This window comes from Triticum urartu, chromosome 4A (genome assembly GCF_056163025.1).
Source record: "Triticum urartu cultivar PI428250 chromosome 4A, HENAU_Tu73, whole genome shotgun sequence".
Taxonomy (NCBI): Eukaryota; Viridiplantae; Streptophyta; class Magnoliopsida; order Poales; family Poaceae; genus Triticum; species Triticum urartu.
The window spans coordinates 341,046,333-341,071,535 of record NC_141876.1 but is presented as its reverse complement, the minus strand read 5'-3'; the positions used below and the strand labels follow the sequence as shown (position 1 = coordinate 341,071,535).

Sequence of the window (25,203 nt, the reverse complement as noted above, 5' to 3'; positions counted from 1 at the left end):
GCAAGCCCAACAATTCAGCCCATTTATATACAAAAATTCTACCAATTTTTTAGCTACCTGGGCCTGGACCAACAATTCAACCTTTTTTTCTAGGTCGTGGCCTTTAACATTGTTTGGGCCATTATATTTTGGAGCTGATCCCACTTGTCATCATCTCACACATTGGGCCCACTTGACAAAGATTTCAAAACTGCTCAGATTATTTTCATAAGTGGGTCCCACAAGTCATGTTTCCATTCCACACATTTTCAAATCACATACATAATCAATATTTCAGACAGAATAGTACAAATGTAGTTCATCAAATAACACTAAGTCTACTACAATATGTACATAGTCTATTACATCCCCAATATGCCTATTGTTACAATATTACAATATTTACAATCTATTACAGTCAAACATAAGAGACAACTCTTCGCTGAGTATACGGCTTCAAACTTCAAATTTCGTAGACCTGGAGCTCCTGTAAAAGAGTGAACACATAGGTACTAGCATTAGAGTCGCTATTATTCCTGGACTATCAAAAAAATATTGAAAGAGATCTCATAGAAATGTAGATTTATGGACCAAATATATGATAAAGCAACAGATTCAGCCAACTTCAAAGACCTGGATGTTTGTGATGCATCTTCACAGAACCACAAGAACACTAGATATAGTATAATATAATTCCAGGAGATCAAAAGAGCATCAATCAGTAGCAGGTATATAGCTAGCAAACTACTACTAGACATCATCAACACTTGAACCATAGCATGTCCAGCTAGGAAACAAAAAATGGGACAAGTACTAATTCTGGATAACATGTCCACGAAGGCCATCCAATGGTTTCAGCCACATCCTAATAAACCAACGGCACTCTAATACTACTAATTACCAACAGCAAATCAAATTGCCAAATGAAGCACCAGCACTTGATCATCAACGCAACAGTCGGCAAGGACTCAACCACGGCAAAAAAAAATCGAACATGTCCAGGAAGGCCATCCAATGGTTTCAGCCACATCCTAATAAACCAACGGCACTCTAATACTACTAATTACCAGCAGCAAATCAAATTGCCAAATGAAGCACCAGCACTTGATCATCAACGCAACAGTCGGCAAGGACTCAACCACGGCAAAAAAAAATCGAAATCCTAACTGACACATGAAACAGAGCATGGTTGTAGCATAGCAAAGGGAGGAGATCACAATGGTGGTTTGTGTAGACGATGTCGAACAGCCTCCGTTCGTCGCTTGCGAGCACCATGCGCCTTGTTTGGCCATGAAGCCCTTGTCCTCTGCTGCATGAATGAAATCCAAAGCATCGCTGTTGCACACGGATAGGAGGAGTCAGAAATTTTGAGGTCAAATCGAAAAGGGAATAACATATATTTTGCAAGTGCATGAGGAAGGAAAACAATGCAAAAGCATCACTTCGACGTGTAGAATCCTAACCACAAGAGCATCAATCAGTAGCAGGCATATATATAGCTAGCAATAATACCATGCACTCTCTTGTAAAGAAATATAAGAGAATTTAGATCACTAAAGTAGTGATCTAAACGGTCTTATATTTCTTTACGGCGGGAGTAGTAAACAGCAGCATCAGCACTTGATGCATGACATGTCCAGCAAGGAAACAAAAAATGGGAAAAATAATTTATTCTAGACTAGATACCAACTAAACCAGCCAAAGGCCATCCAATGGATTAAGCAACGTTCATACTAAACCTACAAATTCTTATTACCTGCAACAAATCAGTAGCATAGGCAGACTATGCCGACTGAAAATCAAACTCTAGCCACATTGCTGTGTTCCTACACTAAACTGGAAACCACAGAAATCAAATGAGCTAAACAGCGAGTCGGAGCCCTCTTTCTAGAGTAGAGACTCCACTCTTACCTCCACATCACACTCCCAATTCTACTGATGCAAAACTACTCTTAATGGACTGCTACAACTATACTGCAAGAAGTTACAGCTATACTCCATGTACTGCTCTCCAGGAGTACTCCAATTCATCTTTTAAAAAATGTTCAAGCACTGACTAAACAAGGAATGCAAAAAGAGATGCAGTACCCAGCTGTACTCCAGTGGAGAGCATCAGCCCAAAAGAAAACAAAGATAACGGCTGAAAAATTTACTCTAGTTTATACTCCTCTTTTAGTAGTACAGATTATAGCTAATGCAATATCATGGGAGCTGATGTATAGATCCAGCGAAGGGTTTCTTCCACTCATTGGCCAAGTAGCTCTTCTTGTATGCCTTGTCAGCCCACCTCTGGTTCCTGCGGTGGGTCTTGAGCTTGCGCCCAGCTCCCATACCACGTGTCTTACTGTAATAAGAATTCATCCATACTTACATTAATTAAAAAGATCTCAAAAGTTAAAGCAGGTGCATTACTACCAACTTCACAAGCAACAAGAAAATCTTGAGCAAAAATCAGAACATGTCACTGAACCGAAGTGGTGCATACTGCATACACATCCATTTGGTACAATCATTTCTCTTTGCGTTCTAAACTGGCAAGTGGTTTACATATTAATATGTATTGCAATCATGACAACAAGGAGCTGGACATATTCTAAAAATGAGCAAACTGAAACCAAACTAGAGGATATAAAGAAACTCGTATTGTATGCTACCATGCACAACTTCCAGGGCCCAATCATCTGAGCAAAGGAATACAGATAACATGGTGGCAACAAATTTATGTTGCTTATGAATATGTTTAGCACTGAAGTTGTATCTGATCAGCACTGGACCGTCAATAAACTCAGTTTCATCACAATGGAACGACAATCTCATCCTCTGATCCCAGCACAAACCAGCCTAAATGACATGGTTCTACTTGGCACTTGCTAGTCCAGGAACATAGCACAAGAACATCTACATATCAACTGAACATGTGCATATGTTGCAGCGAACTACAGATATGTAGATGTGTACACATTAACATATCAACTGAACTTGTCCATGCATTGCAACAAACTACGGATGTGTACACATCCCAAGGCAAATCCTGGAATAAAGAGCATGTCACTGAGCTGAGCTGATGCATACTGCATGTATACACAGATGTTCCAAGCATTTCACCTCGAATTCTAAATTAGCAACTACTTAACATACTATAATCATGTTATTGCAATCACAACAAGGAGGTGGATATATTCTAAACATGGCAACCATACAGAGCATCATGAAAACCGAGGTAGATATTATCTAGCTACCTACACTAAGAACAGGCAAACTACGCCAGCCTAGAGGCTAAGAAGGAAGACGTCTTTTATGCTACCATGCATAACTTCCATGGCCCAATCATCTGAACAATGGAATACAGATACCACGGTAGCAACGAATTCATGTCGCTCCACACATCCTAGTACTGAATTTCCTCACACTTGATAGTGCTACAAGCAAGCAAGCAAACATGCAAATACAAGTAGTAGTATTAGTTGTCTAATGAATGGGATACAGGATTCTCATCAAATCAAATAGACCAGGTTTTTCTTCTTCTTTTTTCTAGTTAATGACAAGTAATCATCAATCAAGCAAGCAACATCACATTGGTACAGCAGCTAGCATCGTTCAGCATATAATACCTACTAATTATATTTTATTTGTTTGCATCGAGTCAGCACCTACTAGATGGGATGGAAATGCATCTTCTGTATTAGTTGTGGAGCATGCGTGTATTATTAGCAACAAAAGCAAGGGTCGACACTAGTGAAAGAGCAGACACGAATATTTGCTTGCAACCTGACGACGTCGCTTGTGCGAGGCGAGGCGAGGCGAAGAGCAGCTCCTCGCTGCGTGCACGAGAGCTTGATGATCCTCCTGCCCCACATCCACTTCAGCAAGATCTTCATGTGGATCTTGCTATTCAGGCCATCGGTCGCAACATCCTATCGCCATGGTCAGATATTTTTCATCAGCATAAAGCATATAAGCATTGGATAAAACAGAACATGAATATTCTCAAGTGCCATGAATTGAGCAAGTAGGTAGTCAGAAGGACGAGGCATGTTAGCTACCAAAACAGATTCAGACTAACTGCATGTCCAGAAGGACGGGCCATTCCCAAGCAATTCAAGACACTAGTAGAGGTCAGTAGACAACAAACTTGGATGCTATTTATCCATACTAGTATAGAATGATACGAGGCCAGTAGAAACTGTTTGCTACCGACGAGCTTGCCAAGGTGCACAATTGTTCAGAAAGGAAGCACATTTGACTAAAGTACCAGATTTCAGAGTTTGTAATAGCATCATGAACAGCAGCTGTAAATTACTAAATGTTACCATACTGAATGCTATCTAGAAAGATAGATACGATGCAGGCGGTGTCCATTACCGATGATCTTGCCGAGGAGCATGGAGATGGAGTTGAGCCGGGCCTTGTTCTTGTAGAGCTCCTTGGCAGCGCCTTCAGGAACAAGCATCACCAGCAGAGGAAACCAAATCCGTAAATCAGCCCAAATCGATCCATGGCGCAGAGTATATATGTAGGTAGGTACCTTGGCGGCGTCTCGGATGGCCTTCTCCACCTTCTTCTCCTCCTTCTGCACGTCTGTGCACCGGCCCCAAAACCAACAATCAGCAACCAGTTGAAGGCCTAGAGCCCTAGATTGGATCGAATTGGGGACGGAGGGGAGGGGAACCTCGGATCTGGTGCTCGATGTTGCGGCCCTCGTTGCGGAGGTGGCGCTGCCACTCGTGCAGCTGCTGCCGTGGTGTCGGCTTCGGCTTCAGGAGGCTCTTCACCACCTCCATCGGCGCTCTGCTCCGGTCCGCGCGGCGGCGTCGGCGGGTGGTGGTGCTCTGGTGGGATCGATCGGAGGCGGAAGCATTGGGGAAGGATGAGGAGTTGCTGCTGTGTGCGGAATTGGAAGTGGAAGCCCCTGGCCTAGTTGAGGAGGCTATGTGTGGAGGCGTGGTGGACCCCGGCACGGAGGAAGTTGGAGAGGAGCGCGGGCGGGTGGAGCAGGTCGAGGAGGACGATGAGGAGCCCGATGTGAGCGTGAGCGGGATCTGGCTGTTGAGGGAAACGAGGTCACTGCCGGGGTTGGGGGATAGCGAGAAGGAGAGGCGACGCTTGAGGGAAAGCGGGGATCATGATGGGGAGGGTGCCGCCACCGAGGGGCTGAGCGGTGAGAGTGTGAGGGGAACGCCGGTGGACAACGTGGGAGGGAGTGGGTTGGGGGCGGCGGCGCGTCGAGATCCAGAGGGAGGGAGTGGGGTTGGGCGGCGGCGCATCGAGATTCTGAAGGAGGAAGTGCGGGGCTGAGAGGGTGAGAGCGCTAGGGTTCACTGCGCGGGGAGGGAGAGGAGTGGCGTGTGGTGGGTTTCTTTTTCGGGGTAGCTCGCGGTGGGTGGGTGAGAGGGTGAGGTGCGGGCCGTTGGATCCAGTACCATCCGACCGTGATTTATGCACGATCCGCGTGACAGGCTCCTGGATCAATCAGAACGCAGTATACATATATGATATTTTGACCATTTAAATTGATTATAATCGACTAAAATTAAGGTGTTAAATCATGTTAGCTATTTTATTATGACCTGAAAAAATTGAAAACAAAACTTCTCATTGTGTCAGCAAATTTGACTATAGTTTTTAGGAATAATCACGAATTGAAATAAGACAAATATTTTTTAAAGAGTTATGAGAAATGAGTTCCTTTAAATCATTTTTTAATTTTTTGAGTGTCCAAAATGAGTTCTTTTGTGAAGGACCTACCATATACTTGTTACAATTTTGGACCAAATTAATTTTTTAAAATATTAGGACATATTTAATTCACAATTGACCAAATGGTTGGGTGTCAAAAGATTCAATCCATCTTTGGTGAAAAAGACAAATTTCCGCCGATTCAGTAGGAAGCGGGTCAAATTTGAACTGCAGCTGCCTCATAGTTGCTCTTTATTTTTTCCAAAAATCATTTCTAGGAATATAAGTCTATTTAATCATAGAAACATCAAAAGTTTTCTAGGATTCAACCACTAGCTAGGAACGGCCAACCCCGCCGTTTTGACCACATTTTGAAACGGACATAAAAAATTCAAAAAAAATCAATAAATTGGAAAACTTTCGCATTGTGTCATTATATGTGACCAAGTTTCCAGAAAAAATAATAAACTTGTAATACGACAATTATTTTAAAAAGTGTTCTCAGAAATGAGCTGTCATGCGTGAAGATTCATGGCTTTCAAGCCAAATGATCAATCTTATGGCCACATTCATGGCATAGTTTATTCAAATGATCTCATATTGTGCACAAGGATGCATCCTGGAATTCCAAACAATGTTGCCTAAGGGAGTTTTCATTTTCTTTTCACGAAAAATACATTTTCCATTTTCTGAGTGCCCGAAATGAGTTTTTTTGTGAAGGACCTACCATATATTTGTTGCAAAATTGGACCTAATCAACTTTATAAAATACTATGCCATATTTAACGCACAATTGACAAAATGGTTGGGTGTCAAAAGTTTTGATCCACCTTTGATGAAAAAGACAAATTCCCGCCGATTTAGTAGGAAGCGGGTCAAATTTGAACTGCAGCTGCCTCATAGTTTGCTCTTTATTTTTTCCAAAAATCATTTCTAGGTGCATAAGTATCTATTTAATTAGAGAAACATCAAAAAAATTCCAAGATTCAACCACAAGCTAGGAACGGTCAAGCCCGCTGTTTTGACCGCATTTTAAAACGGGCATAAAAAATTAAAAAAAAATAAAAAATTGGAAAACCTTCGCATTGTGTCATATATGTGACCAAGTTTCTAGGAAAAATACTAAACTTGTAATATGGCAATTATTTTAAAAAAGTGTTCTCAGAAATGAGCTATCATGCGTGAAGATTCATGGCTTTCAAGCCAAATGATCAATCTTATGGCCACACTCATGGCATAGTTTGTTCAAATGATCTCATATTGTGCACAAGGGTGCATCTTGGAATTCCAAACAATGTTTCCTAAGGGAGTTTTCATTTTCTTTTCACGAAAAATACATTTTCCATTTTCCGAGTGCCTGAAATGAGTTTTTTTGTGAAGGACCTACCATATATTTGTTGCAAAATTGGACCTAATCAATTTTATAAAATACTAGGCCATATTTAATGCACAATGGACAAAATGGTTGAGTGTCAAAAGTTTTGAGCCACCTCCGGTGAAAAAGACAAATTCCCGTCGATTTAGTAGGAAGCGGGTCAAATTTGAACTGCAGCTGCCTCATAGTTTGCTCTTTATTTTTTCCAAAAATCATTTTTAGGTACATAAGTATCTATTTAATCAGAAATACATGGTTTGGTGGCGAGACATCGAGGTTTGGATGGTGGCTGAGGGCCCCAACTCTAGAGCGCGTAAGCTCGCATGTCCGCCGCATGGTCACCGCGTGACCGTGGCATTGTCATGCGTTCTGGGCGGCCTAGGCATATCTAGTGGGTTGGGCACTCCCCAGGTAGGTGCTAGGAAGAAAATTACAACATAAGATTCTCATGAGGAGACCGAACTATGCTAAAAGATGAATTAGCAGCCAAGTGTTTGATTAGTGGTACGGGAAATGCATATGGCCAATGGGTGTGAGTTTTGGCTGAGGATTATCATCTACTAAGAAGAATGTCTTCACAAATTTTCAGCTCAAAAGGAGGATCCTAGGTGGTACTTCCTTCACAATGCTTCTAGGTGGACAAAAACTTTGGAAATTCACCGAGGAATATTTACTGGGTAAATGGAGCTTAATTTTGTCATGAGGCAATGATTTGGATAGGAAATAGTGCCCAAAAATTTTGAGGGCAATCAAGAATATATAAATAGCACTTCCTTCACAAAGTGTTTTTCTGAACAAAATAGGAAAATGAATATTGTTGAATTATTTTTGAACTAGGAAAGGAAGGTTTTGTACATATTTGACAAAGATATGACCCAAAGAATTTATGAGATTTTTTTGGAAATTTTGGGAATGACAGAAATATAGGTTGCTTCACAACCTAGGGCAAAAACTGACACATAGGCAAAACTGATGAGGTGGCGCCTAGTCATAGCAACCCACCACAATTTACAAGGTTATGACCATCTATATTGGTCATGATCAGCTAGAAATAAGGCAGCGGACCAGTGCTATATGCTTTATGACCATTTCTTGTAAGGAAATTACGACCTTTCTGACCAAAATGGTCGTTATAGTTTAGGGTTTGGAGCCCCCCGAATAGCTTTTGACCAATTGGTCTCAAATGGTCATAGATCTATGACCAACTCTTCCAGGGTCACTGACAGAAGGTCACTAGTTGACATATTTCTTGTAGTGTTACAATTCTGCATACGTGTCCTAGTAAGCTCACAAGTAAATGATTGATTCATTACATCTATGCTTGCCTTGTCATATTTGTTGTCAATATTCTTTTAGGGTGGACCACCCTGTTTCAAAATACTGGAACCATAGACATGAGTGAATAGTATTTCTCTGTGTGATCTCTTCCATCATGTGTGGGCAACGAGCATTGCATTGTATAGAAAGAAAGTGTCATTTCTAGCTTTTACATAGACTACGATCTTTTACATGGAATACAATCTACCTACTTGCTTTGTGTCGCACTACCAGTACTCCACCCTTGAAGCTAAACATTATGCCACTGATAATTCCTTAGTTTATTTGTTCAAATACGAATTTGATATGAATCTAATGTTCCTACTTCAGTTTTGAAATGTGTGTCTGCCTATTATAGAGATATAAGAGGTTTGTATTTCTGTGTTTGGTCTGGTCAGCACGGTTGGGGGTCAACTTTGCATATGCAGGGGTTTATAGGGAGACACTCTTCGAGTTTAATCCGCAATGCATTCCATAGATAATCTGACTACTTTTTATGTTTTCATGAATCTTAGATTCTGAACAGCATCATAATGATTATGAGCTTGCGCGCATGAAAAGAATAAAGCAGAACAATGACATGGCTGTCAAACTTAGCATTAAGGGACTGAAATCAAGTCTAGATGCAATGCAATGCAAATGCTCTCCACCTACAGATCATGCTCAGAATATGATCCTAACAGTGATTCTGAGCTAGAGGGAGACCTAAGTCAATGTAGGTCCCTAGTGGAGGAGTCAGAGGCAGATGCCCTATCTTATTCACCCATCAAGGTGCTTGCTCTAGCTTTCCAAGGTTATATTGGTCGCACATATCTTGCAACTGATGTTTTGCATTGCTTCTACTTTGTTGCACTGCCATTAGCTTAGTTTACACATCGTGTATGTGAATACGCCCTGCCTATCCATTTTCAATACGTATTCCATCTATCATCATACCATATTTATCCATTCAGATGTTGTTCTTGTGTATCATACGTTCAAAAGGAAGAGGGCGATTGATGATCGCGGAGGAGCACAAGCAAAGTATTTGGAAAAGGTAGTGACACCTGATAAATCAAATTGCCCATTAGGTGTAGTTACAATATCACCTGACCCACAAAACACCCCAACTCTAGCAGACTCTAGCCCTACTACACTGGTCATTTCTGATGCCCCAACTCAGCAGACCCCAACTGCAACAAACAGTATGATGATGCCAGTTGACATAGCACCAGCTCTACGATGCAAAACCCCCATTCCAGCAAAGAGTACACCAAAACTAGTTGCCAAATCCATTTTCGAACCAGAGAGAGGCCCAATTGCAGCAAATAGGACCCCTGTTCCATTTCTTCCCAGTTTAGAAGATGAAGCTTATATTGTTGTGAGGAACTTTGTGCGCATCTTTCCTTCATGGAAAGATTATAACACAGACACAGAACAATTTCCAGTCTTCCTCCGCAACTTACGCGTAAGTAATGTACTAATGTTATTCATGGTAATTGCTGCATGTGTTTCTACTGACAGAAGACACAATATTTCATTCTTTTAAATAGACGAGGACCAAACTGGATTGTCAAGATGAGCAAGGGTTGGTTGCGCTTTTCAAGCACTCGTTGATGAAGTATCATTCCTACCTGAGGCAAGCGCACTTTGATAGCAAGCCTCTAAACAAAAATTCTGTAAAGTCTCCGGTGCTACATTTATCAGACAGTGACTGGAATAATCTTGTTACACATTCGTCTCATCTGCAGCGTAAGGTACTGTCTATGATATCACATCACAATTTGTACTACATTTCTGCATTTGCCTTAACATCTCACTTGTATGAAAACTGTTAGCAGAATCACACAACTATACTGCACACTGCATTGCTCTTGTGAGTACCTCCTGCCCTGTATGACCATACTTACTTTCATAGCTGTTTGATTATGTAGCATTGTTGCACATGTTAGCCTCGTTGTCGTCCATTTGGTGGACATTATAAGATCCGTATGGACTCTTACATAAATTTAGAATCAACCCAATGCTTTTGAAGAGGTTTAGCTCTGCAGTCCTCTTGTAAGGATTGGACGTCGTCTATCACTGTGCTTACATTAACAGCTACTCCCTCCGTCGCATAATATAAGAACGTTTTGTACAGTACACCAGTGTTCAAAACACTCTTGTATTATGGGAAGACGGATTGGTTCATTGTGTAGCATTTTGCATCCTATCTCCCTCGTCCACCATTTACTAAAAAATATCAGATCTATATTTAATCTTACCAAAAAGTTGAATACACAGATAATACCATTGCAGAAGTGTAGCCCATTGCTCTTGTCAGTACATTTTGTCCTATAACACTTGTACTTCCAGGGATTGGTAGTTGATTATGTAGCATCAATCTACATCTTATCTTCATTATCCTCTATCCCTTCCAGTATTATCATATCTATAATTACTCTCTACAAAATGTAGAGTACAGGCAATACTTATGAAGAAGATTTTGTGCTGAAATTCTTGAGTTATCCTTCCCTTGACATGGAGAACAGCATTATAAAGCCGGTATTAACTGTTAATGTAAGTCAGTCCTTCTAAAGCCTTTATGCTCAACTGCTGTTTAATTTGCTCATACTCCCTATCGTTTACTGCTGTTTAGTTTGCTTTTTCTATCAAAATGCATGTTCACAACAACCATAAGTTCCAAGTTTTACTTGTAAAACCAAATTCCTTATTCATACCATGCACAATACTCAATACTCCCTATATGTATGCTTGTTTTTGTCGATCTATAAGCTAGTGTGTGGTGAAGCAGCCCACGTTTGCACCTTGTCATCTCCTATTTTATCTTACTGATGTGGCTGATGATATGAACAACATGCCATGCACATTAACCAAAATAGATACAATGATTGTCTTTGCCCTTCATCTATGCTTGTTATGTTTATATGGTAATCCAGTAGTGTGGTGAATCTCCTCGCATTATGAACAATGCCAAATTATGCTATTGATATTTTGAACTTGCTCTTTATTTTCTAATTTGAAATTGGATGGAATTGACAACACAGTTATAATCTTTGTTTATACATGTGCGAAACTTGTCATCTCTCTGCCTATTTCAGGGTGATATGCCTGATGGCATGCACAAGTCTATTGAAGGATGTGACACAAACCCAACATATATTGCAACAAAGAAGGAAAAACATCTTGAAGATAGCGAGACAACCCCAAAGTCTTGTCTTGATGCAGTGTTCAAGTTACTTGAGACTAGAAGTCAGACAAGCTCACCGAATTCGCTGTCTGAATCAGTTTGACTTCTTCAGTCCCAAGTTCTAGCAGAAAGGCATTCTGCAACTCAACTTCAAATTGAAGTCCTATCTCTAAGAAATATTGCGGAGAACACCAATGAGAACCTCATTGCTAAACAGCTACACCTAGAAGCTATGACCAACATGCTAGGCCGGTCTCATAGCCTTGCTCAACAGCTTGTGTAGCAGTTCCCGTGCAAGGCTAACCTTTCTTGAACTGTCTTGGAAGTGGTCTTGGTTTAGTATTATTTTGTTACGCTGTAATGGTGCCCAGTTTTCGTAATCTACTTCTTTGTTGCACTTTATGATCACTGGTGGCGAACTTCGATGCCCAGTGGATGTAATATACCATAAATCCTTTATTGAATAGTGTAGGTTTATTATAAGTTACTATGCCGTAATTTCTTTATTGTATAGAGTAGGTTTGTTCTTAATTCCTACTAGTTATTGCCATCATTCGCTATCTGGAAAAAATCAGATGTAGTCGACCGGGCCGAAACATTCGCCTCTAACGAGCCTGGTTTTTAGTGGGCCACAATTAGGCCGTCCTGCATCTTTCTTGGGCCCGAATGGCCATTGGGGCCTTAACACTTCGCGCCAGGCCCACAACTTACTCCGGCCTATATTCGGCCCAAATTTTAGTTGGGCCTTTTTTGGACACAGCGCTTAGTTTGGCCCATGTAGCGTTGGGCCATTAACAGGCCGAAATTCATGAGCCTTTACTAGGCCGAAATCCATGTAGCGTTATGGCCCAGAAGAAACCATGAGTCTTTACTAGGCCGAAATTCATGTTGGGCCTTAATTTTCACTAGTCATCGACGGGCCTTCAGCAGGCTGAAAGGTAGACCGGGCCTTTTTTGGCCCAGTTATATGACGGGCCATTACCATGCCGAAACATATTTCGGGCCTTAGTTGGCCCACTGATATCATGGGCCTTTAAGAGGCCGAAAGCTTAGTACATGCATCAATAGGCCGAATTATACGACAGGCCTTTAACAGGTCCAATGTCACGTTGGGCTGAACTGTTGCCACCTTTATCATGGGCCGTTAGTGGGCTGGATGTCACGTCGTACTATATATGGCCCATGGGCAGCATGGGCCATTTCCAGGCCGAAAGACACACCGGGTTGAAATTGGCACATGTTTACATCAGGCCTCTAATAGGCCAAAAGTCATTGGGTCGTAATTGGGCCAAAATATTCAGCAAACAATTAACGGGCCAGATCTGGCTTCGGGCCATAAATGGGCCTTATTAAACATGTCGTTATTGGGCTGGCCCACTAGTACCTGAGTAAGTACTACGGGCCTTTGACTGGGCCGCCCTTTTTAACATATATGGGCCTTTGTTGGGCTGTGCCACATGTTGACGTATCATAGGCGCCTCCTGTCCAATGAATGGATGACATCTGTCCCAACGGTGAGTCAACACGTGTTTCCTCCGGCCAATGACAATTTTACACGTGGAAAATCCTCATTGGTCCGTGCTGTTAACGGGTTATCGGATCCAAAACCAGACCCGATAGCTTAACAGCGACCCGTTACGGTGGATGCCACGTGTCGGTCACCCTTGAGGAAAGCACTTCTATGACGCGCGATTTATCGTCATGGAAGTGGACACTTCCGTGATGATATTTTTGGCAATGTCATGGAACACTTCTATGACATCACATGTATGACTATCTTGATTCTGTCATAAAATTATCATGGATGTACATGCATGATAGAAAACATGACCTACTATGACAAACACGTATCATCACGGAAGTGTCTTCCTTTTGTAGTGATAATGGGCCATGGCTGCGCCTGGGGGGGTGCTCCGAGGAGAGCACAACCCACCAGGGCGTGCCAGGAGGCCCAGGCGCGCCCTGGTGGGTTGTGCCCACCTCGGGTGCCCCCCGAACCGCCTCTTTGCTCTATAAATACCCCAACATTCCCAAAACTGTAGGGGAGTCGATGAAATATTCATCCAGCTGCCGCAGAGTCCAGAACCACCAGATCCAATCTAGACACCATCTCGGATGGGGTTCACCACCTCCATTGGTGCCTCTCTGATGATGCGTGAGTAATTCTTTGTAGACCTTCGAGGCCATAGTTAGTAGCTAGATGGTTTCCTCTCTCTCTTGATTCTCAATACAATGGTCTCTTGGAGATCCATATGATGTAACTCTTTTGCGTTGTGTTTGTTGGGATCCGATGAACATTGAGTTTATGATCAGATCTATCTCTTTTTATATCCATGGAAGTATTTGAGTTTCTTTGATCTCTTTTATGCATGATTTCTTATAGCCTCCTATTTCTTCTCCGATATGTTGGTTTTTTTGGACAACATGATCTATTTATCTTGCAATGGGATGTGGTGCTTTGTAGTGGGTTAGATCTTACAGTGCTTGATCCCAGTGACAGAAGGGGAACCGACACGTATGTATCGTTGCTACTAAGGATAAAATGGGTCTATCTCTACATAGATAGATCTTCTCTACATCATGTCATCGTCCTTATTGCATTGCTTCGTTTCTCCATGAACTTAATACACTAGATGCATGCTGGATAGCGGTCGATGTGTGGAGTAATAGTAGTAGATGCAGGTAGGAGTCGGTCTACTAATCTTGGACGTGATGCCTATGTAATGATCATTGCCTGGATATCATCATGAGTATTTGAAGTTCTATCAATTGCCCAACCGTAATTTGTTCACCCACCGTTTGCTATTTTTATCAAGAGAAGCCACTAGCGAAACCTACTGCCCCCGGGTCTCTTTCTCGTACATTTGCCTTTGTGATCTACTTTTCCTTTGCTTTTATTTTCAAATCTATTAAACCAAAAATACAAAAATACCTTGCTGCAATTTATTCTTATTTATTTTATTTGGCGTTCGATCTATCAATCTACTACAATTTTATCTCACATCCGTCTGCCTATCTTGAGGCGTTGTACCCGGAAGGGATTGACAACCCCTTTAACATGTCGCGTTGCGAGGATTTGTTATCTGTATGCAGGGGCTGTTTACGTTGTGTTGCTTGGTTCTCCTACTGGTTTGATAACCTTGGTTTCATATATGAGGGAAATACCTACCGCCGCTATGCTGCATCATCCCTTCCTCTTTGGGGAAATACCGACATAGCTTCAAGCGACATCAACATCCCACACAGCGTTGCACAAGGGCCTGTGTGTCGGCTCGGGCCGTTGGCCAAAAGAAACCTGCACGGAAGGCCTTGCTTACGAGGGCCCGAGCTACGGCGTGATGGCCGCCTAGACCAGCGTGTATTTCAGCCAGGAGTTGCTGTCCCTCCTCTTCCGAGATGCACCGTTGGAGTTCTCCAGTAGCGCTTTTCTTGTATAGTTCACCTTCATGAACTTTATAGGCTTTAGAATGCCGAACTATTTGACGAGCTCCATTTTGATCATCAGGAAGTTCCTGCATATTGAGGTAGGCCAGGAAGGGTTCGGTCCATGGAGCAATAACAGCCATGATTACATGGGCGGAGGGTGTTATTTCAGTGCCCGAGCCCCTGATAATATCTAAATTGTGTTCAGATGCTGAGGGTATGATCGGTTCCGTACTAGTATTTCTGCTCTCGTCCTGCCATACCACAGATGGCTTAAAAAGCCTTTCCACAAAGGTGTTAGGTGGGACGGGATCGCGTTTAGCACCCATTCAAGCAAGGATGCCCGCTGCCTGATTATTGTCTTGAGCAATGTGATGGAAATCGAGCCCCTCGAACCGAGCCGATACTTTGAGTATGGCGTTTCGGTATGCCGCCATTTTTGGGTCTTTTGCATTGAATTCTCCATTTATTTGGGATATTGCGAGGTTTGAATCCCCACGCACCTCTAGGCGTTGTATGCCCATGGAGACAGCCATTCGGAGACCGTGTAGAAGTGCCTCATATTCGGCTGCATTATTGGAGTGTGTATACATGATTTGTAACACATAGCGGACTATGTCCCTAGTAGGGGATGTCAAAATGACACCAGCCCCTAGTTCGGCTAACATTTTAGAGCCGTGAAAGTACATGATCCAGTTGGAGTATGTGTTGTACTCTTTAAGGAGCTCGTCTTTCGTCCACTCGGCGATAAAGTCGGCCAGCACCTGAGATTTAATAGCTCGGCGTGGCTTGTATGTTATTTCAAATGGTAGGAGCTCGATGGCCCATTTGGCTATGCGGCTGGTGGCATCCCGATTATTTATGATGTCATTGAGTGGTACTTCGGATGCCACCGCGATTGAACATTCTTGAAAGTAGTGCCGCACCTTTCGGGATGCCATAAAGACCACATAAGCAATCTTCTGATAGTGAGGGTATCAGGATTTGCATGGTGTAAGGACCGCTGATAAATAGTACACTGGTTTATGGATAGGGAATTTGTGTCCCTCTTTCTCGAGTTCAACGACGAGTATGGCGCTCAATACCTGGTGAGTCGCGAATATATAGAGCAACATAGGCTCGCCAACACTTGGTGCAGCTAGGATTGGGTTGCCTGCTAACAAAGTTTTTATTTCTTCCAATCCTGTTGTATTTGCGTCCGTCCATTCGAAGTGGTCGGTTCGTTGGAGCAGTCGATAAAGTGGTAGTGCCTTTTCTCCCAATCTGGAGATGAAGCGGCTCAAGGCTACCATGCACCTAGCTAGCTTTTGGACCTGCTTCAAGTCTGTTGGCATGGCCAATTGTGACAGGGCTCGGATTTTGGCTGGGTTCGCTTTGATTCCTCTGTTGGAGACAACGAACCCGAGCAGTTTTCCGGCTGGAACACCGAAAACACATTTTTCCTAATTAAGCCGTATGTCATATGTTCGGAGGTTGTAAAATGTGAGGCGGAGATCGTCCACCAATGATTCGACGCATTTGGTCTTGATGACCACATCGTCCACATATGCTTGCAATTATTGCCAATTTGTTTTTACAAACATGTTTGAATCATGCGTTGGTAAGTGGCACCAGCGTTTTTAAGCCCTAAGAGCATAGTGTTGAAACAAAAAGCCCCGTACGGGGTAATAAATGTCGTTGCGGCCTGGTCGGACTCCTTCATCTCAATTTGATGGTATCCAGAGTAAGCATCGAGGAAAAACAATGACTCGTGTCCCGCGGTTGTGTCAATAATTTGGTCAATGTGGGGCAGCGGGAAGGGGTCCTTAGGGCAAGCCTTATTGAGGTCTTTGAAATCGACACAAAGGCGCCAGGATTTATCCTTCTTCGGCACCATGATCAGGTTGGCTAGCCAGTACGGGTGCGTGATTTCTCTAATGAACCCGGCCTCGAGTAGTTTGGCTGGCTCCAGCTTGTCATTTGGGTTTGGAAAATCGTCGCAGCGTTTGCTTGACTGGTTTGAACCCCTCTATTATATTGGGCTATGTTCGGCCAATCTGCGTGGGATCCAGGGCATGTCCAAAGGGTGCCAAGCAAAGATCTCCCAATTTTCACGCAGGAACGCTCGTAAGGCGGCATTGACCGTCGGATCCACCTATGCTCCAATGGATGTTGTTTTATTAGGATTCGTCGGGTGCACTTGAAATTTGACTATTTCGTCTGCTGGTTTGAAAGTGGTGGATTTGGGCCTCTTGTCGAGGATCACATCGTCTTTGTCCACTGTGGAATGCAGGGTGGTTAGCTCTTCGGCCGCGAGGGCTTCGGATAGTGCCTCGAGGGCCAAGGATGCGGTTTTGTTTTCGGCACGGAGTGCTATATCCGGATCACCGATGATAGAGATCACTCCGTTGGCCCTTGGCATTTTAGGCTTCGTGTACCCGTAATGGGGTATGGCTTGGAAGTGTGCGAAGGCGTCCCACCGCAAGAGGGCGTGATATCCGCTGTTGAAAGGGGCCACGTGGAAGAGCAACTCTTCGGACCAGTAGTTCTCATGCGTGCGGAATACTACATCAAGTTTGATTTTCCCCGAGCATCGTGCTTCTTGACTGGGGATGATGCCTCAAAAGGTGGTACTGCTTAGCTCGATGCTGCTTTTGTCAATTTGCATTTTGTCAAGCGTATCCTCATAGATGAGGTTAAGTCCGCTGCCGCCGTCCATGAGCACTTTGGTGAGTCGAAAGCCATCCACAATTGGGTTTAAGACCAAGGCGGCTGGTGCTCGGACTGATCGGGCCCTTGGTTCATCATCCGCGGTAAAAGTTATGGTCGCGTCGTTCCAAGGGCTTATTGCGGTTACTTGGTTGATTTCGGCGAGGTCGCCAAGCGCCCTTTTACGCCGATTATTTGAGGAGAAGGTTTGAAGACCGTAAAGACATTAAGATCGTTGTTCTCTAAAGAATGTCACTCTGGAGTAGTACTGGTGAGGATAGCCTCACCGCTTTTAGCCACTTGCCGGAGTACCCAACATGCCCGAAGGTTGTGCATTGGTTCATTGCTCGGTGTTGGATGTATCTGACAGGGCTTATCGAGTATTTCGTCAAAGACGGTTCTGTATCCCATGAAGGGTTTGTTCTTCTTGTCAATGGGCTTGTGATCGGATGCCTCGCAAGGGTGCATCCATTTTTCCTGTACGGTGGGCTGCTTAAAGGCAGGGAGTTACCACTGGGCTGTCTGGGCCTTCCATGCTCTTGCCATCGAGCAGTACTTCTATACTATGTGTGCCAATTCTGTAAAGTGCTGTCTGTGGTGGCGGTTGAGGGTGTTAAGAATTCTCTTGTCCATGCAATTACGACAAAAAATAGAAACCGCGTCGTCGTCGCAGCAATCTTTAATCTTGTTTTTAACAAGGAGAAATCTGGCCCAAAAGTGATGGACCATTTCCTGAGGTTGTTTCCGTACATACATTAGGTCACATATGTCTGGAGGGCCTAAATTACTTGGGGGATATTGATTGTGGTGGGTGGGTGGGCTAAAACCCGAATCCTGAGCCAAGATTGAAGCCGGAGCTTGAAGAATCTCTGAGGTCGCCAGTTCAGGACCAGGAAGGTCTAGGTGACTTCCGGGCTCAATGCCTGATCCCGAGTTCGGAGGACATAAAGTCTCTTACCAAGAATGGGTGTCCGGATCGAAGGGCTTGAAAATCTGAACATAGCTAATTTTTAACTTAGGGGAAGAAGCGTTCTCGGCTCGTTCCTCAATGACCGCTACTAGATGGGTGATTGGTGGGGACTTGATTTCCCTCTGAGCAGGTTTAAGCCCGATCTGATCATAGTCTGTTGCAAGCCCCAGGGCGGCGATGCGATCTAGCAGCTCATTCAAGGACGAGATATCTATCGCATCCATTTTTTCGGAGTGTTCGAGGCCGATGTGGAGATGATGATTGGCGATTGTGGGAGCCTCCGTTGGCTTAATTGCCGAGCGAGCGCCCATGGTAAAATCGCCAAGCTGGAGGACCTTTCCTGGAGTTAGGGCCCTTCTAGAAGTGATATCATCATTGATAGCAAGGCGAGCCATCGATCCTTCTATTGACAACACAGTGGAACTCTTAATGAAAGCACCAATGTCGGTGTCAAAACTGGCTGATCTCTGGTAGGGGGTCCCGAACTGTGTGTCTGAGGATCAAGGGTAACAAGGGACAAGGGGGGCACGGTGTTTACCCAGGTTCGGGCCCTCTTAATGGAGGTAAAATCCTATGTCCTGCTTGATTGTATTTGATGAGTATAGGGGTTACAAGAGTTGAACTACCTTGAGATCGTAATGGCTAAACCCTAGTTGTCTAGCCTATGAGAATTCTGATCGCCTCTACGGACAAAACCCTCCAGTTTATATACACACCGGAGGGGCCTAGGGTTGTACAAAGTCGGTTTGTAGAGGAAGGAAATTGCATATCCGGACACCAATCTTGTCATCCACGCATAGGAGAGTCCTACCCGGACACGGGAGGAAAGCCTTCTGCTTTGTGTCTTCACGACCCATCAGTCCGGCCCATATCAAATAGCCTGAACACGCGAGGACCCCCTAATCCAGGACTCCCTCAGAGGGGTATATATAGCCTCCACACAAAATCCAACCGTTAGACACATTCGACTCATCTCGGCGAGACCGAATGGTTAAACTCGGTGGCACTGATCAGTTAAAAAATGTGAACGTTAGGAATATCGATGGGACCGACTGGAACTACTTGGTGGGACCGATGTGCTAGGGCTTAGGGCCAACATCATCTCGGTGGCTCCGATTGCATCAACTCGGTGAGACCGAAGTGAAGTACTAAGCAACAGAGAATCTATCAAGCCAACTTGGTGAGAATGATTGAATAACTCAGTGAGACCAAAGTTAATGCAACAAGTCACAAAGCGCTGGCAAGGCCATCTCGGTGAGACCGAGATCTGTATTAGTGAGACTGAACTGTAAGGGTTTCTGGCGGTGGCTATGTCGCGGGAAACCACGGCCACCTATGGGACCAAGAGGCCCTTTCTGGTTCGGCAGGGGGATGGCACGTTGCACAAAGAGTGGAAGGATGCGGAGCAGCACGACAGAGATCACGCGGGCAATCTTTGCCTAGGTTCGGGCCGCCGTGAAGCGTAAAACCCTACTTTGGTGGACTGGTGGATTGATGGTGGCAAAATGGTGGTGAGCGCAGCACACTTGCGGGGCAGAGTTGCCTCGGGGCGAGAGTGGCTACGCGCGTATGAGTGTGAGGAGGTCCGAATCCTCCCTGCGGTTACCATGGGCCTCCTTTTATAGATAAAGGGGTCACCATAGTAGCAAATTAGTCATTATGCACTGATTAGATAGCAAACAGTGATATCATACCTAACTCTGCAGGCTGACAGAGCGCATTAAATGCGTCACTCAACATCACATCACAACTCGCCCGACAGGCACTACCGGGCTGTTTTGACAGCGTCACGCCTGCTTGCTTGACACGTCGCGGGACAGGTGTCACTTGTAGACATTTCTTGTAGAAAGTGTCTGCTAAGTGGCAAATAACAGCCACTTAGTCACCTTGGAGCTTGACACCGCACTGATTGATGACTTGGGTCATAATGAGGTGGTGCGGTGGGGTGGTTCTTCCTTCGTAAGTCCCGGCAGGCCTGCCGGGACAACCCAAATACTTGCTTTCGGGGGTAACCCCGTCCTCGCCAGGCTTGCCTTCCCGGCAAGGGAAGCCATTTCGCTTAGCAGTGTCTTGCTTTTTTGGCTCTTCTTGGTCTCCTTCATCCTCATGTTGGATCCTTAGAAGGGATGGTTCCTTGTGCTCCAATATGATCTTGGAGTTGTGGTCTTGTTCTCATGCATGTGCATAGTATGGGCAACAGACCCAGGGTTTGTTGCACCGACAGGCTATGTCAAGTAACCTCGATGGATCCGAATAGAAAGAATTGGCGGGGTGAGTTGGAGTTTAGGTTTTGGACTTATTTGGATGGAGAAAGTCACTGAGGGTTTTGGAGCAGTATCACTAAGCATTTGGGCAAGTAGACCATTAAGCAACACCTCATCCCCTTTTAATAGTATTGTCTTTCCTATGGACTCAACGTGATCTTGGATCACTAAAATAAAGACGAAGAGTCTTGAGCTTTTGCCAATCTTTGTCCTTAGCATTTTGAAGGGGTTCCCCATCCTCTTGTCTTTGCCACGCCATTGTTTAACTTGTATAAAATACACTAGATAGAACTATTAGTCCAACATGAAATATGTTGACATTAATTACCAAAATCACCCACGGAGCACTTGTGCTTTCAATCTCCCCCTTTTTGGTAATTGATGACAACATACATCAAAGCTTTAAGTAAATGATATGAAGAGTATGTTAATGCTGCATTGCATGACAAAGTGGGTAATGAGTTACGTGTATCTTGGCTATATGCACCAGAGCAAACAATATGGTTAAAAGATGTATCTTCATGTTTATGAATCCCTCTTGCAAACCATATGTGCAGAAGCAAGGAATCATCATGCACATGAACCTTGTGGTTCTTGGGCTGACTTTTGAAGGAGTAAACTTGAGAAAACAGGGTTAGATAACACAAGAACACTCGAAACAAAATAATTTCAAAATCCACAAGATTACCAAGACTGGGATGACATGTAATAGGCGAGTACTACAAAGTGAGTACTCTCCTATTACATGTCCCCAAAGATTTAAATATTCTGAATAAGTTCGAAGGATTTTTCTCCCCTTAAGCATAGACTCTTTCTCCCCCTGAATCTAACATTAGATAATGGGAGAAGGTAGGGTGAGATAAAATCAAAGAAAAGATAAATCAATAGAGCGAAAAAAGAATCAATTATACTGATATGTCTTTCCCCTCTTAAAGACATGCAACTTATCTCCTCTTGTTAACATCCATCTTTAGAAGAGCTCAGATGTGCTCTTTCTACGAGTAAGTTTGACTTGATAAGCTTTAATGTGCTCTCTCCCCCCCTTTGACATTAATTTCCAAGAAGGGAAACTTCAGGAACATGATTCAGGTAGATGTGGTCCTTGAGAGACACTACAAAGCATCATGTAGCTTAAGATGCTGGTAGAGGAAAAGAATCATTGAGTAGAGCTGAAGAAGATAGGAAATATAAAAAATGGCAAAATGTTTTCTCAGCAGTGAAATCGGTGACGCCGATCTACTTCCATCGGTGACTCCAAAATAGCAGAGCCACTGAAGGTGCTCATCGGTGTGTCTGAGTTAGTCTGTGTCGGTTGTACAGATGAACTGTGTACAAGGAAACCTTGTGTTTCAGTTTAGCCGATGGGCTTGGATCGGTGAGATCGAGTTCAATGCGGAGGAAATTTTTGTCTACTCAGCTCACTTGGAAAATGGAATCTCACAAAGATTTCCAAGGAATTATCATAAGGATTTGCAATGAATTAACTTTAGGTAAAGAGACAACTGAAAGAGAAAAACAGAAGAGATCTAGAAGAAGTTTTTTTGTTTTTAAGATTAGAAGGGAAACATTCTAGTAAGAAACCATGCAAATGAAATCCAAAATACAAAAGAACACTAGAGAACTTCATCTAGAGATGGTCGGCGACAAAGTCACCTATGTTAGAGTATATTGACTTAGGAGTCAAGTGAGATCACTTGATCGTAGGTCATACTCATCATTTAAGCTCAAAATGGGGTTGCCATTTTTCCTTTATGCATTTTGATGTATTCACATCTTTTTGAGTTGCTTTATCTCATGACTTGGAGCAAAGCTTCTGTAAGATGGAAAGACATACCTTGGGTTGTGGTGTTGATTTTGATCATGTAGTTGAACTTATATTGGAGGCTCAAGGTTGATGTAGTTGGGAGCACCCATTGAAGTTCATCTTCCTACATGGGTTAGTATTGCAAGGAATATCACTTGTGTATCCAAATTGACAATCATGAAATTTGATATATTGAAATAGTCAAAGGATATGTTGAGTGAGTTCATGCTTCCTTGAATTCAACCAGCAAACCCTAGACACTTGGTGATGTAGAAATTGCTCAAGATGTGAGTGAATTCCAATCTCCTAGATCATGGCTTATCCAAGTACCTACATGGGTTAGATAACATGCAAGGGTGCAATTATATATCCAAGACAAATGATCACCATCATAAGGGAAATATCAAGGATTAGTCACAAAGCCTCATGCCTTGCATGTATCCAAATGGAATCTATATTCCAAATTTGAGGCATCAATGATATTCAATTCTCCTCTCAAACGGCAAAATACCTTTTCATCAATTAGTTTGGTGAATATATCCGCCAAATGCTTATCGATACGAACATGCTTAATATTGATCTCTCCTTTAGCAACATGACCACGAATGAAATGATGATGAACTTCAAGAATGTTGCATGAGATTGTGAGCAATCTTAGTAGCACTCTCGTTGTCACAAAGCAATGGAACATGTTTCACATGTATCCCATAATCTTTAAGAGTTTGGGTCATCCAAAGTAATTGAGCACAACATGATCCGGCGGCAATGTATTCCGCTTCGGCGGTGGATAAGGATACCGAGTTTTGTTTCTTGGAGGACCAAGAGTGTCGCAGGAAACCACGACCACCTATGGGACCAGGAGGTTCCTTGCTGGTTCGGTAGGGGGTCGTCGTGTTGCACAAAGAGCAGACGAGCGTGGGTTAGCACGACAGAGATCACGCGGATAGTTTTACCCAGGTTCAGGCTGCCATGAGGCGTAAAACCCTACTCTTCCTTTGGTGGATTGATGGTGGAAAGGTGGTGGTGGAGCGTAGTGCACTTGCCCGGCAAGGGTTGCCTCAAGGCAGCAGCGACGACGCGCGTATGGGGGTTTGAGTTATCCAACTTTCTAACCCTTTCTACGGTTGCCATGGGCCTCCTTTTATAGATCAAGGGGTTACCACAATGGAAAAGTAGTCATTATGCACTAATAAGATAGCAAACAGTTCTATCATACCTAACTCTACAGGCTAACAGGGCGCATTAAATGCACTGCTCAACGTCACATCGTTGGTTGCCCGGCAACGCTTGCCAGGCCGTCTCGCCAGCCTCACGCCCACTCGCTTGACACGTCGCGGGATGGGTGTCATCTGTGGGTTTTTCCTATAGGGAGTGGCTGCCATGTGGCGAATGGCTGCCACTTAGTCACTATGCGGCTTGACACCGCACTAATCGACGACGTGGGTCTTGGTGGAGTGGTTGGTGATGTGGTTTGCCTCCGTGATCCCCGGCAGGCCCTGCCGGGATGCTTTGGCTGTCCGCTTCTAAGTGTGGCCTCGCCCCTGGTCGGGCTTGCCCGCTCGGCAAGGGAGGCTTTTCCTCCGATGGTGTCTTGCTTCTTTGGCTTGATCCCGGTCCCTCTGATATGCATGTTGGTCCTTTGAATCTCTTGGTCTCTTGTACTCTGACTTAGGTTGGTGCTTCAATCTCATTCCCATGCCTGTGCACAGTCTAGGAAACAGACCCAGGGGTTTGTTGCACCGATAGAAGCCCCCGGGCCTACCCCGCACGTGCTAGCGAGCATCTTCTGGGTAGGGCCTAATAATTGCACCGGCGGGGTTGCTGAAGAGGCTGGTCTCTTGAGGACTTCTTTGCTTCTTCATTAGTCTTGATTCTGGGCCAGTTTCCGGTTTCCCCGCGCGTCGTGCGCAAAGCTGTGGAAGAACTTCGATCGTGGCTTGCAGATTTTTCTCGCCCCACGATCACGGGACGGAAACTGCCATCCCACTCGCCTCCCGTTTTGCACATACCTGCCACGTGCTCCGCATGCATTGGGTGTGGTAGGTGGTGGATGCGGAGGGCACGGGGAGGTGTGCCATGGCTGAAAACCGGGTGTCGATGGTTGGGGTAGAGGGCCGGCCTTGATTCTCAGGGCCACAGAAGGCGCAGAGAGGCCGTATTGGAGGAGCGGGGCGGACATTTCCTGTATGAGGAGCCAAACCCCCGGCCTCACCCCTCTATAAAAAGGGGCAAGGTTGGTGCCTCTCCGCACACAGTTCTTCTCCTTCTTGTTCTCTGCAACCCTTCCCTTCCAATCATGGTGAAAGGGCGAGGGCGCGGTGGTGTCCTGACGGCAGCGGCGAGGGCTTCTGCTCGACAGCACGTCCATCCTCCTCTGGATCCTGCGGTGGCAGAACCTGCCGTGAGGGGAGGAGGAAGGGGACGAGGTCGAGGTTGTTGTGGTGCTCGAGGAGGAGGAGGGCGGGGCGGTGCCTTGGAAACGCCCCTACCAGCGGCTCCTCCCCCAATGGAAGGCCACGTCGGGGACCAACCTCGGGA

At 44.4% G+C, this 25,203-nt stretch overlaps 1 protein-coding gene across 5 annotated transcripts; it reads right to left on the bottom strand.

Annotated features, from left to right (window-relative positions):
* Positions 1-230: 230 nt before the first annotated feature.
* LOC125551386 (uncharacterized) lies at positions 231-5,374 on the bottom strand. 5 transcript variants are annotated; one of them, XM_048714599.2, is made up of 7 exons: positions 4,649-5,374; positions 4,505-4,557; positions 4,342-4,413; positions 3,748-3,893; positions 2,267-2,323; positions 1,197-1,314; positions 231-466 (listed from the first exon to the last, which is right to left on the bottom strand). In XM_048714599.2, the coding sequence occupies exons 1-7, from the start codon at positions 4,758-4,760 to the stop codon at positions 443-445; spliced, it is 582 nt and encodes a 193-aa protein (XP_048570556.1). In that variant the 5' UTR covers positions 4,761-5,374; the 3' UTR covers positions 231-442. The 5 variants fall into 5 exon arrangements, with proteins under 5 accessions (XP_048570556.1, XP_048570553.1, XP_048570558.1 ...); XM_048714596.2 differs by having other exon boundaries at positions 272-1,314; XM_048714601.2 differs by lacking the exon at positions 2,267-2,323 and having other exon boundaries at positions 272-466.
* Between the last annotated feature and the right edge of the window lie 19,829 nt (positions 5,375-25,203).